Here is a 17,278-nt window from a genome sequence, read left to right as displayed (position 1 = left end):
ATCCCGGCCGGTCCTATGGCCCGGGGGGGCATGTTCTTGTTTTAGACGGCAAATATTGACACAGCAGCATGCCAGGGTCAATTTCTTCACTGTACCAAAATACAGAGAGAAATGAGGACTTGAGGAATTGTGTAGTATAAATTCAACACCATTTTCATCTATTTATTCCACCACTACTTCGTCTAATTCCATCTCATTTGGAATTAGAAGCGATTCAAACCAAGGAAATGTCAAAATGTTCCAACAACGTACATTAGAATGCTCTCATTTATTTACTAATTATTATGTTGTATAAATGCTTGAGTAAGGAGTAAGTACGATTTAAGCGAAAAAAATAACAATTTGAAAACTAAACTAAACTTCACCAGTTTTCATAGTTCCATTCACTTAGGGTTGTCAATGATATTTATAGCACCCCCTATGGGTTGTGTTGAAAAATTACATCCAAAAAAAACAAATCCGACAAGCTAATGAAAAGTGAGCATGCGCAAAAGCATGACATCGCAGGCATTTCCGTGTTTACGGAAGTAAACATTGCTGCAGTGTGAACGATACCATTGATTTAATTTCCGAGACGATACTGGGTTAAAAATGTATCGGCCCGATTCTCTGCACATTCGCTGACGTGTTTGGTACATTTTTAAAAAGTTGTGTAATCATAGCATACGTAATACATGACGTTATAGTCATTTATTGGTGTATTCTAAACCCTTAAGTGATTTAAAATGTAACAAAGCTAAGAAAAAGGACACAATCATTTAGCTAACGTATCAAAAGTATCACTAATTTGATTTCGGAATCGATTTTAGAGCATGAATGAGTTGGTATCAAGTATCGGTATTTTAGTATCGATCTATTCATTACTAACGTGCTCTCCTGAACCGTTTGTAGCAAGGAGACAATATTAGCTCAACAAAATGATTCCGTGTAGGAGATGAAGAGGAAATACGGTAAACATTTTGGGGACAACTTGGTGCCAAGCTGCGTGTGTTTGGCAGGAGTGGTGAGCCATGACGAAAGTTGCTTCGCTAACCAAATTCGCCCACATCGGTGAGTACCCCTTAATCCGAGTTTTGCACGATAAACCACCCCTTCCCTTTTCGTGCCATACAGCAGTTGCATTGCATTCATATCGGATTTGTATCCAGGTACAAATGAGGCCTGAGACGCATTTGAAAAAATCGGGATTGTGCTGTTCACACTGACATGTAGACAGCAGATACAGCAGGTCGCATTTGGGCAAAGAAATCGGAATAGGCCTACAATGTGAACGTAGCCAAAGGTAGTCAAACAATCGTGCGCAAATGTTACACAATGTGCTTGTCAGTCCCCTAAAAGCTTGTACCAAATTTAGTGGTGATTAGCACCAAATTTAGTGGCGATTAGGCTGAACTTGTAAATAAAGTTACAAGGTTTTGGACAGGCTAACAGTAGAGGTGCACGTTGTGACACATTTTTAGTCTTTCATGTGATTTCAGTACGAGTTCCATGATGATGCATCCTAAGATTCATTCATTCATTTTCTACCGCTTTTCCTCACGAGGGTCGCGTAGGGTGCTGGAGCCTATCCCAGCTGTCTTCGGGCGAGAGGCGGGGTACACCCTGGACTGGTGGCCAGCCAATCACAGGGCACATATAGACAAACAACCATTCACACTCACATTCATACCTATGGACAATTTGGAGTGGCCAATTAACCTAGCATGTTTTTGGAATGTGGGAGGAAACCGGAGTACCTGGAGAAAACCCACGCATGCATGGGGAGAACATGCAAACTCCACACAGATATGGCCGAGGGTGGGATTGAACCCGAGTCTCCTAGCTGTGAGGTCTGCGCGTTAACCACTCGAACGCCGTGCAGCCCCATCCCAAGATTTATTCTCCAAAAAATGTTTTTTGATGGAACGTGTTTGTGCAATTGAAGAAAAATGTGCTAATTAAAGGCTTGTGCTGTGTCATTACCTGATGAAAAACATTTCCCAAAAAAAAAGCCCTCGGGATGAAACTCTCCCTCTCAGCTGCTGAGTCACCGGCAAAGTTGGCGACCCCAGCCGACCCCCGGCTTCATTCCACACATTCCATGCCGCGTTGATGCGCACCTGCGACGGCGACTCACAGCAGTGGTGATGGTTGTGCACGGCCGGTGAGTCAGCGTCACGTTAGGGAGAAACGAGGAGGGACAGGTGGTCGGCATTTACTAGATCTTACAGGAATTGTCCGGAAGCGCAGTGACGGCGCACTCGCACGCTGATTACAGTTGTTAAACAATCACAATGCTTCTGCTGCAAACGTAGCGTAAAAGTTCCAAATTGCCCCCCCCCACCACCACCCCTCCTTCAGACACACCCCCCTCGCAAATAAGCCCAGCTGCTCGCCACCTCTGCCTTCTTCTTTTCACAGTCGCCAAGCTGTCTCGCTCCTCGCTGACGGACCCAAGAGGCAGACCGGTGGAGGGGAGCGGCAGAAAGGAGAAGGGTGGGGGTGATGGAGGCAAGCGGAGAGGCTTTGGGTCCCGACTGAAGCCTCCTGATGCATGGAGGAGTCGCAGCCTGATCCCCCTGCCCCCCAGAGGGCCTGGAGAGGCTGCTGAACCACGCGCAAGCAAAGAAGAGGAGGCGGAGGAAGGAGGAAAGCCACAACGCGGGTCCGCCCCCCTCATCCTCAGCGCCGTGATGACGTCTTGGGGGCACGTGAGCGAGGCTCTCCAGTGACAGCACATGGAGGGCAGGAAAGAGTTTTAAAGCTGCTCGCTTGTCGGGTTTGCATGAGGGCTCCGCTCGCCTCCAAAACAACCACAGAACCACAGACGCGCGGCTCAGGAGGTTGGCGTTTGAGGGCGACCCGGAGCGTAAATGGTTAATCGGCGCAGGCCAGCACCAGTCACAAGGACGGCGCTAAGCGAGTAAGTACTCAAACCACACTCGCCACGCAAGCCAGTCTGGCACCATCTGATCTGTCCACAAAAAAGCTGACATTTTTGCCTTTGCGATTTTTTTATTTTTTTTTTTCCCCCGCCATAAAAACCAACCCGGCTTGTTCTTTGTGGTCGTCGTCATAGTTGATATAGGAACGCATGTTTTGTGGCGGGCTTTTCCCATATTTTTTTTCCCCTCATGACATGCTCTCGGTTTAGGACGTGTCAAGGGTCACGGAAACCGCCGAGAAACAAAAGCGCATCTCGCTGCAGCCAGACGTGAGCATGGCGTCAAACAGCCTCTTCAGCACCGTGACACCATGCCAGCAGAACTTCTTCTGGGGTGAGTACCCTTCCGCTTCCTTCATTCTGGACTCGGGTGGTGGGGGGGGTCTCTGGTCGCCGGGGCAGACGACGGGTGCTGAGGTTTTTGTGGATGGTCAAGCACTTCTAAACTTCACACTTTATTTATTCTTCATTTGGTTCATTTTTTTGTTGAAGCGCGACAAGTCCTTTTGGACGGCAAGCGGACCAAACGTAAAAGGTGGCTGATGTTTCAGGGATGGACGCATTTATGAAGACACTTTTTTACAATTACTCCAATATGGTTAGGGTCAGGATTAGAGTTAGATGTTGGGGGTTAGGGTTAGCATATTCCCTAAAATTGCTATTGCTATTTTCATACAAAAACATCAATGTGGACCTTTAGGTGCATTTCAGCCTCATATATGAATATTTTCTAATGTCCTTAGTCCATCCATGAAAGCAGACATTATCTGTGCGTTTTAGGAAAAAAACAAAATATTCACGCACTTTAGCTTTGACTTTGAAACCCAGTGATGGACACATCGGCCTCTTTTCTGACTGTTTGTGTTTGGTGTGTATTGATTGGTTCCGTCGAGGGCCGAACCGATGACTTGATGAACCCAAACAACACGCTTCAGATGATTGGTTAGTTGCAGCTTTTACTTTGCATCAGGTAGCTATCTGGCAGATTTAACACCAGGGAGGGGTTCGAATGCTCTAAATCATCCATTTCCATCACTTTATTTGGTTATTGTGAAGGTAAAATGCTGCAAGCTATTTTTGTTGCTCACCAAGCAGCCATTTTTTTTTATCCTTCATTTTCTATCACACCGTCATGATTTTCAGTCACCTGTGTTGTGCATTGTGATTACTTCGACCCCATAAGCTGGTGTTTTAGCGTCCCCTGTGAGTAAACCCTCACTTTTAAACAAACATTGACATCCCCGTGCCTCGCCGGCTGCTGCATCCAAATGAAAAACGTTTTGAAGAAGTCTCCGCACGGCCGCTGTGGCCTCCACGGAAGCAGCAGCAGCATGCCTCTAATGTGCTTGGAGAGCCTGGAAGAGAGAAAGTCTTCCAGCAAACACCGGCTTCATTACCACATTAGCCTCTGACCCCGAAATTGAGAGCAGACAGCGCTACAGATGCCCTTCTGACGCTCGGGTACACCGATGGCAAATCCATTCCTGCACCGTATCTGCTGCTCGATGTGAAAATCTGTCAGCAGAGCCACAAAATGTCCCCTCCACGTACGCTGGACCACCAGCGTGTTGGTAATTGAAATGAAAACATGTATTATGTATCAGCGCTGTATGAGCGTCTTAAACTATTTGGAGAAGTCGTAGAAAAGCAGTAAATGAAGCAGGCTGACGTTGGACACCTAAATTGCTGTGTATATTTTGAGAGGACTAAGGATTAATCATCTTTTCCATCATCAGTCAGTTTTAATCCTGCCGCTGGACACCAAATGAGATCCGAGCCATCGCTGGTGTTTTTTCTACTTGTTTCTCCTGGAAGGTTTTCTGTTCGATGTCAGCAACACAAGTTGCTTTAAAAAAAATGTTGTTTTGTTTGCCGTCACTCGCGGACACTTTTCATTTGGGCTGCCGGCACATTCCCGCAGATAAATCACAAGGGAGCCAATATTCCCGTTGTGAACATTTGTCTTGGTGTTTTGGCTTCAAATATGTTTATGGACTTTTTTTTTTTTTTAAATAAATTGCCTTCCTGACAGAGAAGCCTGGTGGCAGACAAGTCCTCAACACGTGTGGCACCGCTCAACCACCAGGCCGCTTTAAAGGGCCATTACCAGCTTAATTACATAGAGATCATTAAGTCATGGCGGCAATTATCCTTCAAAAAATGCGCTCGCCGTCCCAGATCCACAAGGGATAAATATCTGAAGACTGCGGCGGAAAAATTGCCCCCCCAAAGAAAATCTTGGATAATTTGCAGGGAAAGCATATACAGTATGTGTGAGCGAGAGAGAGAGAGAGAGAGAGAGAGAGAGAGAGAGAGCTTGTGTTGCATAAGTGCGGCTTTAGATCTCACCGCACGGCTTAAAAGTCAACCAGACAAGCGCACCCCCACCCATCCCCTCCCCGCCCCCAGCGGGAGAGACGTGACGCCCGCTCATCAATAGGTCGCTGGCAAAGCTGCGAGTGGTGATGAGCGTTGGGGGGGAGGTGGGGGCACGGGGGGGGGCTGCTACTGTGCAGCGATGGCTATTAAAATATTCAAATATTTCTATACATGACATATAAGTGATAATCTTGGAATAAATTGTCACTCATGGATTCTCAGTTGCACATGTATCGTTTCTAGAGCAAAGTGAGCCAACCACACATCCCCTTCATTAGTTTGATGGGGAAAAAAATATATATTTTACCGACTCCTAGCTTATGGTTTGCATTCCTGATCTAACTTAAGCCCAGCAGGGATAGAATAGTGCACAGGGCTCTATTAGCATGACATTATTGTTTTATAATCCCTGCTAATCCCAGGCGGCTAATTGAGGTGTGATCTTTGTTCTTGGACAGCGCAATGACTTAGTCAGCTCGTAGTCAGCTTTGTGTTTTATGGCCGCTGGCAGACGCGAAGATGTTCAAAGTGACAAGGAAATGAGATCGGGAGCTTGGTGAACTTGCTTAGCAGTAACTTTCAGCAGTAGCTTTGGACTTGCTGGCTTATGTTAGTTTTTAGCCTATTCAATATTAGCATTGGCCACCGAGTCAGCCTGTTGTTCTATTGAGTCGTTGAATAACTTGGCTTCCATATTTCATATCTAATTATGGTCTGGAATTTGTAAATAAATGGGATTTATAGTCCAGTGTGACTTACTATGTATGTTTTTTCCTTTTCTTGAAGCATTTTTGATTTATGACGTATAGTCCGGAAAATATGGTAATTGTCTTCTAAAGATCAGCTAAAGTGTTCAACGTGCGGCATTGGGGCCATTTGCAACCCACAGCTGTTTGTTCCATTTTGCTATTGTTGCAATAAAAAAACAGTAATTTACAAAAAATATATTTTTTTTTTTGTAAAGTCAAACAAAACCAATTCAAGTTCTAAGATTTGGATAATTAGGTTGCAGAAAAAGTTATAATTTCACAAGAATAAAGTAAAAATACACTGTGATAAAAAATTACAACAAGAAAGTTGAAATAGCAATTAATTTTACAAGAATAAAGTCAAAATATTAAGAGAAAAAAAAAGTTGTATTCTTACAAGAAAAATGTCTCAATTTTCCGAAAATAATCTTGTAACATGAGGAATAAGGTTGTTTTAGTAGCACACAGTAGAACTATATTAGAAATATACAAATATTAAGGAATGTTAATAATTTTTTTGACTGATATCGGCCTATACCGATTGGTGGCCGATGGATCAGAAACAACAAAGTTGTAATTTTTCTAAAATTAGGTTGGGGAAAATTATGTAAATAAAGTCATAATAGTACGAAGAGAAATTTTGCAAAGATTATTTAAGAAGAAAGTTGAAATAGTTGTAAAATAAAAAAAACAATAGCAAAAATGGGGAAAAATAGAGCAAAGTTGCTACCAATAATATTCTTTTCCACCTATTTCACAAAGCTGAATGCAGTTTTCTCATGAAATATATATACTGTAACTTATTTGCATATGTGTTGATTTACAAAATATCAAAGTGTATGCTTTCCTTTTTCATGATGTGCCCCCCCCCCCCCCACTCCTAATCTACAGACACCCCTCCCAGTGGTGCACAAAGCAAGGAAGAATCTGTTACTTTTTAGTCATAAAGGTCCAGTTTCTGGTCCACAAAGTTGTTTTTACCACACGAGTCATTGCAAGCAACCTGTCTGCTCGCCATCCCTCAGGAGCCACAAAGTAGCCTGCCAAACACAACATCCATGTCTCCATCCACCCATCCATCCATCCATCTACCATCCACCCATCTTCTAGTCTCATCAGGGTCACGGCTGACCTGAATGGGGTTTGGGATGGGGGAAGAAGCTGCATTAGCCAGGAAAAAAAAAACCCTGCAAACTTCACACAGACAAGCCCACAGATCCCAATCGATATTCGAACCCGGATCGCTACACTTGTGATACTGACATGCGATCACCACCAACCACAACACGCACATCACATGGTTTTGAACTTTTGTACAACAACAAATAGTCCTGGCTTTTGCACGCTCCAGTATGATTCCTGATGCTTTCTGTCACCGTCAATCCATCTCAAATAGGTTGCGATGAGTCCTCACTGTCTCATCATCAAGCTCATAAATCATGATTACGACTAACTCGGTACCAGGATGCTAGCTAAGAAAAGGGATTATCAGGATCAGGTATTGTTTGATTCCCCTTAGCAGTTTTGCACAAATTTTGTGTGAAGCTTTACGGATGTTTGTTTTCGTCCTCTAATGATGTGTCGACACAAGGCTCTACCTGTTGTACCACACACACACACACACAAACACACACACACGGCGCTTTTCTTGCCGGGTTGTGTTGGTTCAGTGTCGGAGGAATGCGGCATCCAAACATGTCACCTGGCTGAGCGCCGGGTCATGAAAGGAGCAACATAGGTGGGATGTTCATCGTGTTCTTTGGGTCCGTTTGACTCTTTTCCGTGAGGAAACACACAAGACGTCTTTGCCTCAATGAGGAAGTCTTTTAAATTCATTCCATTCAGGGAGGCGTCGGCCGTGGATTTTAACTATGCGATTAATGCAAGGCCTTGAAGTCGCTACTTTCATGTTGTGGTGGAAAACTGCAGAAAGGAGAAATGATTGAGCATCTGAGCAGCCAACTGAAATCTCAAAATGTTTCAGGAACTGTTGACAGTTGTCAGTAACTCATTCAGTCATTTTCTACCGCTTTTTCCCTCACAAGGGTCGTGGGGGTGCTGGAGCCTATCCCAGCTGTCTTTGGGCGAGCGGTGGGGTACACCCTGGACTGGTCCTGGACCTGCACATATAGACAAACAACCATTCACACTCACATTCATACCTATGGACAATTTGGAGTGGCCAATTAACCTAGCATGTTTTTGGAATGTGGGAGGAAACCGGAGTACCCGGAGAAAACCCACGCATGCACGGGGAGAACATGCAAACGCCACACAGAGATGGCCGAGGGTGGAATTGAACCCTGGTCTCCTAGCTGTGAGGTCTGCACGCTAACCACTAGACCGCCGTGCCGCCCTTGTCAGTAACTGAAAATGCATTTTAAAAGTAGTTTGCTTAAATGCATTAAAACAGCATTTTAGAACCTGTAAAATGCATTGTTTGTTTCTTCACAGTAACAAAATGGACACATTAATACAGCGGTACCTTGGTTTTCATCATAAATTTGGTCCAAAAGTTTCGACAAAAACCAAAACGTACAAAATCAGAGGCGATTTTTTTCCCGTTGAAAATAAAGTCCAATCCAATTCATGCGGTCCAGACACCCAAAATATGAACAAAACTTCCAAAATCGAGAATGATATAGTTTTACATATAGAAAACAATGTGAACTATAGTTGAACTTTGGTTAGCAACCGCCCCAGTTAGCATGTAACTTTACCGTGGTTGACGTATTGTACACTACGGTAGTCATCTTGTCGCGTTATTAATACACAAAGCGTGAGTCCAACTGTTCTTAATGAGACAAATAGGTGACTGGATTGCTGCTGATGTCTAGTCGGGGGGGGCGGGGGGTTTAGGTGTGTGTGTGTGTGTGCACTCAAGGTGTCCATGACAGGAAGATCTGTCCGCTTGATTAATGCTCTCACTCAAACTGGCACCTGGAACCAATCCACCTCTTTTCTTTTTTGGGCCACCCCCGTCCCCTGCGTGCCGTATGTGCATGTGCATGCCATGAGGGGTGGGCGGTGTTGAGCAGATGCGACCGGAGGACTCGGAAGGAAAGAAAAGAAAGCTGTGTGTGTGTGTGTGTGTGTGTGTGTGTGTGTGTGTGTGTGTGTGAACAATGCAGTGCAGGGTATCGGGTGTTATTAATAATACGCCGGCCCCCGTTGGCTCCTCATTTGCTCAAATTACCTGCCCACACAGCCGCCCCAAGCCAGCGCCCAGCCCGGAAACAACAGATCAAACGCACCTGAGCGTCCTGTATGGCGACACCCACTCAGGCCTTTTATAACAAAGTTGTGATAACAGGAAGCTAATGGGTAGTAAATGCCGGGGGAACGATGACAAAAGTCATCAAGCATCACCAACATGACACACACTTCTTTTTACACTTGAATGCCACATCAAGCGTTGCGTGTGCAATTTTACAGCTTTTTTGTTGACCACAGTTTGACCCCGGAACAGACTAATTCTCTTTTGTGTTGAATTGTCTTTCATGGAACTGCAGGATGCAAAGAGATCCGTTTGCGTTCAAGGACCAACTGTACCGTAGGCGGGCTCCTTCAAAGCACCTCCCATCTGGCAGTGCAGGGGCGGCGGTCATTTATCCCACACGGTTTCCCTCCTTCAATCCCCAACCCCCCACCCCCCACGCTCTGAGGAAGGAAAAAGGGTGATGACAAACATAACGAGCGTGGTACCACCTGTGGCACACGCTCAAACACAACACAGAATGCACTTGAACGCACCCCAGAGACACAAAAGAAGTGTGTGCAGGTGTGTCTTTGAACTTGAACACGGCGTGCGGCTCATGTTGAATGGAGAGGGGCGGGTGGGGGGCGTCCACATGCCCACATTGGTGAACTTCCCTCCAGGTACAGCTAGAGAAAAATGTCGGCAGGCACCATTTTTGGCGCACAGCTTGTCTTTTAGTGGCCGTCGGCAGATTATTAAGTTATTATGAATGAGATATATTATTCAATATTGGACTTCTGTTTTGTTGATGTTTTGTTTTGATAGCTTAGCGTACATGGATCTACATGGATTGCTTTTGCTAAAGCTCCCGTCCTCCTCCATCCATCCATCCATCCATTTTCTATACCGCTTATCCCCACTAGGGTTGTGTATATGCTGGAGCCTATCCCAGCTGTCTTTGGCAAGGGGCGGGGTACACCCTGGACTGGTGGCCAGCCAATCACAGGGCACATATAGACAAACAACCATTCACACTCACATTCATACCTATGGACAATTTGGAGTCACCAATTAACCTAGCATGTTTTTGGAATTTCGGAGGAAACCGGAGTACCCAGGGAAAACCCACGCATGCACGGGGAGAACATGCAAACTCCACACAGAGATGGCAGAGGGTGGGATTGAACCCGAGTCTCCTAGCTGTGAGGTCTGCGCGCAAACCACTCGACCACCGTGCAGCCCAATCCCAAGATTTATTCTCCAAAAAATGTTTTTTGATTGAACGTGTTTGTGCAATTGAAGAAAAATGTGCTAATTAAAGGCTTGTGCTGTGTCATTACCTGATGAAAAACATTTCCCAAAAAAAGCCCTCGGGATGAAATGTAGGCTCCAGCACCCCCCCGCAACCCTCATGAGGATAAGCAGTAGAAAATGAATGAATGAATGAACAAGATATTGATGCACGATAATGCATATTTTCATTAAGTCAGAACGATGCCATTAAATTTGGTGCATCTGATTTTTGCTGGGGGGTCATGCACCCCCACCCCCTTGCGCTGCTAAATTCTTTCAAGAGTCCGGTCGACAAATATGCTAATAATAGCCCTTCGCCTTCATTTAGCAGAAATTTGCTGCGTTCCGTTATCCGAAAGCCCACAATCAGTTTTGGTGTTGTGTGCAACGTTGTGACATTGCTCAAGAGCATGAGACATTTCCCCTCGCATCATCTTCCCTCCCGCCCTAATCGAGTTATCGCTCACGTTGTCAAACTTTGCATCAAGTTTCACTCACTTCAAATCTGACAGTTTAAGAAGGTTTTTCTGCTCGCCGAGCAACTTCACAAAGCTCACGACTTCCATTTCCGCCTGTGTCGCTGTCGTTTTCATGTTACGCTCCACGCTACCTGCGCCTCCATGCCGTCGCGTCGCCAAGCATCTCGGCGAGATCAAAGCGTGCGTGTTGTTTGGAGTCGACGGGCTGTCACTCTCTCAGTCAGCTGCGCTCGTACAGTCATCTGAAGACTCATTTTCTTTGTCTCCGGCTTTTCAGAGTTTGCCATCAACTGTTGCGCCGCTTTGGAACTAGGTCTGTCTCTCGTCCTTTGGACCCAGACTAATAACGGGCCTTTTCTTCTCCTCGTGATGCTGAATGAGCAAAGCTGCATCCCAGAGGAGCAGGAATATTTTATTAGAGTGATATTTTTTCTGACAGATGTCTTCCTCTGTGTGTTTCTTGTGATGGAACGTCAAGACGCTCGCCTCTGCCTGAGTGTGCGAAAGCCAGCACGCTCCCGCAGAGCAAAGACAATTCAAAGCTAAACAACAGACCTCTCACTCGCATTGTTTTCCTCCCGTTTGCAATGAAGGGAGGTTGGCTGGAAGGCTGTACACTTGGCACAAACAAAAATAGCAGTCTTTTTTTTTGCTGACAAACACTTTTAAAGGCAATTTGAGCTCTTTTTGCTTATTTGAAACACTCGGTGGGGAGGGAGGGGTTATGTTCATATTCATGCAACACGGGGCATAAAAATCGTCTTTGCAGAATTGTTGTCATTCAGCCACATTGGAGGCTGTTCCAGCATGAAGCCTTTTTAGGGTCATGCCATAGCATCTCAATAGGATTCAGGTCAGGACTCGGACTAGACCGCTCCAAAGTCTTGGATCATTGCTTGGGGGTTCTCCTACCATCTTCTCAACCACAATAATAAACCTATTGTTAAATTATAACAGTGATAAATGACCTTTATTGAGGATGTTTCCATACATTTTGGATGACGCCGGTGTACCTAATGATGTGACCTGTGAGCGTATGTGATTTAGCATTGGAAAGTTGAAAATGTGTTGTTTTTTTTTAGCAGATCCTGGCAATGATAAAGTGTAATTTAGTGTAAATATTTTCTCAGAAAGAACATCCTCTGGAGCTGTCAGGGAGAAAGATAAGTTCTTCCTGACGATGTTTCCAGTACAATTTGCCAAAATATCGACAGAAAATACCAAATGAAGTGTAAAAAAAAAAAAAAAAAAAAAAGGTCATGTAAATCGTGCATTACACGCATAATTACACTCGGGCGCACAATTACAGTCACCGTGTTCACATAAAAATGAACCTTTAAAAAGCATGCAAGCGATCGGGTTCTAATGGCATTTGAGGCCAGCATGAAGGCTTTTATGGACACGGCAGGCAGCGTGGAGGAAGCCCACCCCGAGGGCCTGTTGTAAATATCAGCCAATCATCAGACTTGATTGACTTGACAGACGTGACTTAATTACTGATGAAAAGGAAAGTGTGTGAATGTAAACGTAGCTGTAGCTTTTAGCATCTTAGCTCAGAGAGGGTGTCGCCTCAAAGTCTGTTTACAGGGCAAGAACGGACACTTTACTTTGGCAGGCCGTCAAGTGGTTGACAGCCTGCCGGTATTGTTTAAAACTGGATGGATGCTCCTGGTGGGCGTCTTTAATCGTCTGTCAGTGAGTCTGCAACAACAAGGAGGAGCGTTCAAGCTCTCCCGAGGATGCGCAGAGATTTAAGTATGATCTACGAGGCTATGAAAAAAAAAAAACAGGCATGGAAGATTTAAGGCGGTCGTATTTCAAGCGCGCAATTTAAGTGTCAGCACATGACCGCATCCCGCCGAAGGTTCTGCCATGATACAACACCATGAAATGTTTGAGAAGCAGCCTTTCACAACCCGTGATGGTCCCGGTGGGACCCGGCGGTCTCGCTTGGTCTTGGACTCGGTGGCGTCAGCCCTGACGAGGAGCAGAGCGCACGGGAATGTTCGAGAACATAATTACAGTTATCCAACATGTGACGCGGAGCTATACAGTTCCAGTCAGCATTTCCAACGTATCTTTGTTTATGTTTATTGTTTATTTAACAGGGACAATGTGCAACTTTATCAATTTAAAATCAATTTAAAGTGATGACATTGTAAATGTCAATATAGACATAATTAATATCAACGTATTTTACTTTGTGATGCTTTTTCGTTGGAACGTCAAGACGCTCACCTCTGTCAAAGACAATTCAAAGCTAAACAACAGACCTCTCACTCGCATTGTTTTCCTCCTGTTTGCAATGAAGGGAGGTTGGCTGGAAGGCTGTACACTTGGCACAAACAAAAATAGCAGTCTTTTTTTTGCTGACAAACACTTTTAAAGGCAATTTGAGCTCTTTTTGCTTATTTGAAACAATCAGGGAGGGGGTAGAGGGGGGGTTATGTTCATATTCATGCAACACAGGGGCATAAAAATCATCTTTGCAGAATTGTTGTCATTCAGCCATACTGGAGGCTGTTCCAGCATGATAATTAATATCAACGTATTTTACTTCGTGATGCTTTTTCATTGAATTCATGAGTGATTTGTACATCCAGGATCCACAACTGTAAATGCCATTTATGGCGCCCCCTATAGGATGTGCTGAAAATGCTTTGAAGGATATGCTAGTATACATGTAGTCAAGTCAATCGCACTCAAAATGCAAAGTGAAAGTAAGGGCGTCACAAAGTGAGACATAGCCAAACTAAACGTAATAGTGCCGCCATGGGGTGTATTGGTGTTGTTTGAAAAATAAAATACCACGGTAACGTTCACCCGTTTGTGTGCAGCGGTTTCACTGTCCTAACGAGTGTAGCTATTGCCATCCCGCCTACATACCCTGCAATAGAAACTTAACCCTGATCAAGATTTACTGATCCAAACTGGACCAACTCGGTGGAAATGGGCCTTTAGATTTGCAGGCACCTCCTGCAGAGTCCCTGCCATGAGTCGTTCAGTGTCATCTCTGGAGGCTCAATTCATCACCTCCTCCTCCACCTCCTCCTCCTCTCCTGATGAGCTCAAATCATATCTGGATCTACAAGTCCAGGTTGCAGAGTTCAGCATTGCGGTGTGGCTCCCGGCTGGAATGCGATCAGGAGATCCAAACCCTCAACGTGCGCTGCCAAGGCTGCGGCCGCTATCTCCGCATTCTCCGCTATTATTTTTGTTTTTATTTTCTGTTTATCTGATTGATTGATTCCAGTTTTTTGACAGGACTTCACGTTACTGCCAATGATAGACAATTGCTATAAATGACAATTTGGTCTGCAAGCAGTAGACATGAAAGGTTTTGGATTTTAAGACGGTACCACTCGATGTTACGTCTATATACCAGTACCAGGACCCACCGTCACTCCTTGATGTTACGTCTATACCAGTACCAGGACCCACCGTCACTCCTCAATGTTACATCTATATACCAGTACTAGGACCTACCCTCACTCCTTCATGTTACATCTATATACCAGTACCAGGACCCACCCTCACTCCTTGATGTTACGTCTATATACCAGTACCAGGACCCACCGTCACTCCTCCATGTTACATCTATATACCAGTACCAGGACCCACCCTCACTCCTTGATGTTACGTCTATATACCAGTACCAGGACCAACCGTCACTCCTTGATGGTACATCTATATACCAGTACCAGGACCCATTGTCACTCCTTGATGTTACGTCTGTATACCAGTACCAGGACCCACCGTCACTCCTTGATGTTACGTCTATATATCACCACCAGGACCTACCGTCACTCCTTAATGTTACGTCTATATAGTACCAGGACCCACCGTCACTCCTTGATGTTACGTCTATATACTACCAGTACCAGGACCTACCGTCACTCCTTGATGGTACATCTATATACCAGTACCAGGACCCATTGTCACTCCTTGATGTTACGTCTATATAGTACCAGGACCCACCGTCACTCCTTGATGTTACGTCTATATACTACCAGTACCAGGACCCACCGTCACTCCTCGATGTTACGTCTATATACCAGTACCAGGAGCCACCGTCACTCCATTTCCCGTGCGACTCAAGCTTACCATGATATCCTAACAAATGTCGGACCGGCTAGTTGAGAATCGTTGCTATATACTGTAGGCCGTCAGTTTGAACCCAGTGAACTTCCACTTACACCCTTAGCACCTTTCCTCCTTCCCTATCCGTCCTTGCCTCCAACCCCCCCATCTCCAAGTGGACGTGATAGCTGATATCTCCCTGGCGAGTCCCGGTCCCCGTAGTCCCTGTATCCACCTCACCTTACCCTCTAATCACCCTCCATCACATAAATCATCCGGCTCGTGACGGACCGACACTGAGATCAACAGAGTCAAAAGGGTGCCCAATAAATCTGCTGTTAGTTTTACCTTGCGCCGTGAACACAAGTCCAAAACGGACCCGGACACATGAGAGCAGCGTGTCTTGCCGATGTACTCATAATATTTGGATACTAGCCGGCCGGTTTGCAGAGAGGAAGTGGGCCAGCGAAACACACAGAGGAAGGGAAATGTGTCGAGCGGAATTTTGGCCCCGACTTGAGCGTCTGTATTGTCTTTAGCACCTACAGAAGGTCTCCATCCAAGAAAAACGCTCCTCACAGGGTTCCTGTTCCCAGCCGCGCTCCAGTACCACTCCTTGATACGCTGCATTTCCCCTCCAGCTAATCCCTCCAGCACGCCCGCCGAGGGGGGGGTGGTTTGATTAATAGCGTGATCGGAGTTGATTGAGTGATAGAAGCGAAAAGCAGGCCGCCTCGGAGACTCTCTGGGCCGCTCCAGGGAGAGTTTGATGGCTGGTGCAGCGGAACAAAAGGGAAGGACTAATAATAGCGTCGCTGGTGACATTAAGGCTGCACAGAGCCACCCGGACGAAAATGCCTGAGGTTGTAAAGATATTTGCTAGCTGCTATTTGATGACAAAAGCGGCAAGAAGTTGAAATCATTTTTGGCATGTTTTTGGGAATAATATACGTACAAAACGCTGTGTGGTTCTTGTTGAGGCGGTACAGTTGAAAAGTGGGCGAACCAGACCGTCCCAATGTTCTGCAAGCTTTTTGGGGGGTATTGGTCGCAGTTGTTTGTCAGGGTTGCCCATTAATTCAGAGTAGAAGACAAAGTTATCGAGCTTTTTTGGACTATTTCCAGTCAGGGATTACCAATCCGAACTGTACCATTGTGAGTGGAACTGAACGCATCGTTTGCACTCTTGAGTTTTGTATTCATTAGTCTGTCAGTTTGTTCTGTTTTCACGCAGAAAGCCTGATCAGTGTTTACCGATGCAAGCTGATTGGTGCATTTTTGTCCTCGCTTTTTGTCTCCCAATCCCAAAAGGAGTTCGTCTCTGGTGCCTATTTTTCAGCACAAGCGAGCTCAATTAGGGACCTCCGTGAAGGCGCTAGGCGGCAGACAGTCAGAGCAATAATAAGAGCAGAGAGGAAATTGTCTTCATGCCCCCGCCTCCCCCCTACTCCCTCACACCACAAGCAGCGAGAAGACACCCACTCAATTTCTCCATGTCTCGTTCCCTCCATTCACTCCGAGGCTGGGAGTGGAATATCAGAGGCGTTATTCCAACCAAAGTTTTAGCGGGTACACAGCAGAATGTGTGCCGCTTTTGACCCAAACAAACCCTGACATCACAGGTTCAGTGACAAACACTCATTAAAGGCTTAGATGAGATCCGGAACATAATGAGGTCACCAAGGGTAAGGTTACTGTCCGTCATCAACAAGCAGGGTCAGCTATCTGGCGTCCTGGTCCACTAATGCCCTAATACCCGTCTCACGCTCCTGATTTTTACTCCCTGATGGGACTGATCCCAACCTGGCAGCCTCGCCGACTGGCCGCACTGGCAGGCATCTCCGCTGGTGGGCGTCCAAACATGGAAACATCCCCTTTTGTAGCTGCGAGCCGGGGCCTCGTCACTGGCCTCTTCTAAAAGCTATAATTAAGTGTCTTGAAAAATGCAGTGCTGTGAAATGAGGCCTCAATCCGCCGCTCTTAAGTGGCTGTACTTTTCCTCCTCCGCTATGATGACAGTGTGCGCCCGGGAAAACAGGCCAGGCTCTGTTGCTCTTTTTTTTTTTTTTTAATCATTTCTTCGATAATGGCGTGCAGTGGCGTGATGTCACAGCCTCCGAAACCTGCAAAATGTTGCTTTCCCACTGAGCAAAAGTAATGGTAATGGTTTAATTTC

At 45.6% G+C, this 17,278-nt stretch overlaps 1 protein-coding gene across 6 annotated transcripts in view; it reads left to right on the top strand.

The window, feature by feature from the left end:
- LOC131120346 (runt-related transcription factor 2-like) overlaps window positions 1-17,278 on the top strand; it is a 116,346-nt gene that overhangs the window by 73,001 nt on the left and 26,067 nt on the right. For 3 of the 6 annotated variants that reach the window (XM_058065220.1, XM_058065225.1, XM_058065219.1), the window contains exons 4-5: window positions 2,401-2,902; window positions 3,134-3,257. In XM_058065220.1, the coding sequence (XP_057921203.1) occupies window positions 3,200-3,257 (58 nt within the window). In that variant the 5' untranslated portion in view covers window positions 2,401-2,902; window positions 3,134-3,199. Of the gene's footprint in view, window positions 1-524; window positions 1,051-1,991; window positions 2,144-2,400; window positions 2,903-3,133; window positions 3,258-17,278 lie in introns of those variants that run through there. The other 3 variants (XM_058065222.1, XM_058065223.1, XM_058065224.1) reach the window with 3 other exon arrangements.

This window comes from Doryrhamphus excisus, chromosome 1, assembly GCF_030265055.1.
Source record: "Doryrhamphus excisus isolate RoL2022-K1 chromosome 1, RoL_Dexc_1.0, whole genome shotgun sequence".
NCBI lineage: Eukaryota > Metazoa > Chordata > Actinopteri > Syngnathiformes > Syngnathidae > Doryrhamphus > Doryrhamphus excisus.
This window is presented reverse-complemented; position numbering and strand designations above follow the sequence as displayed.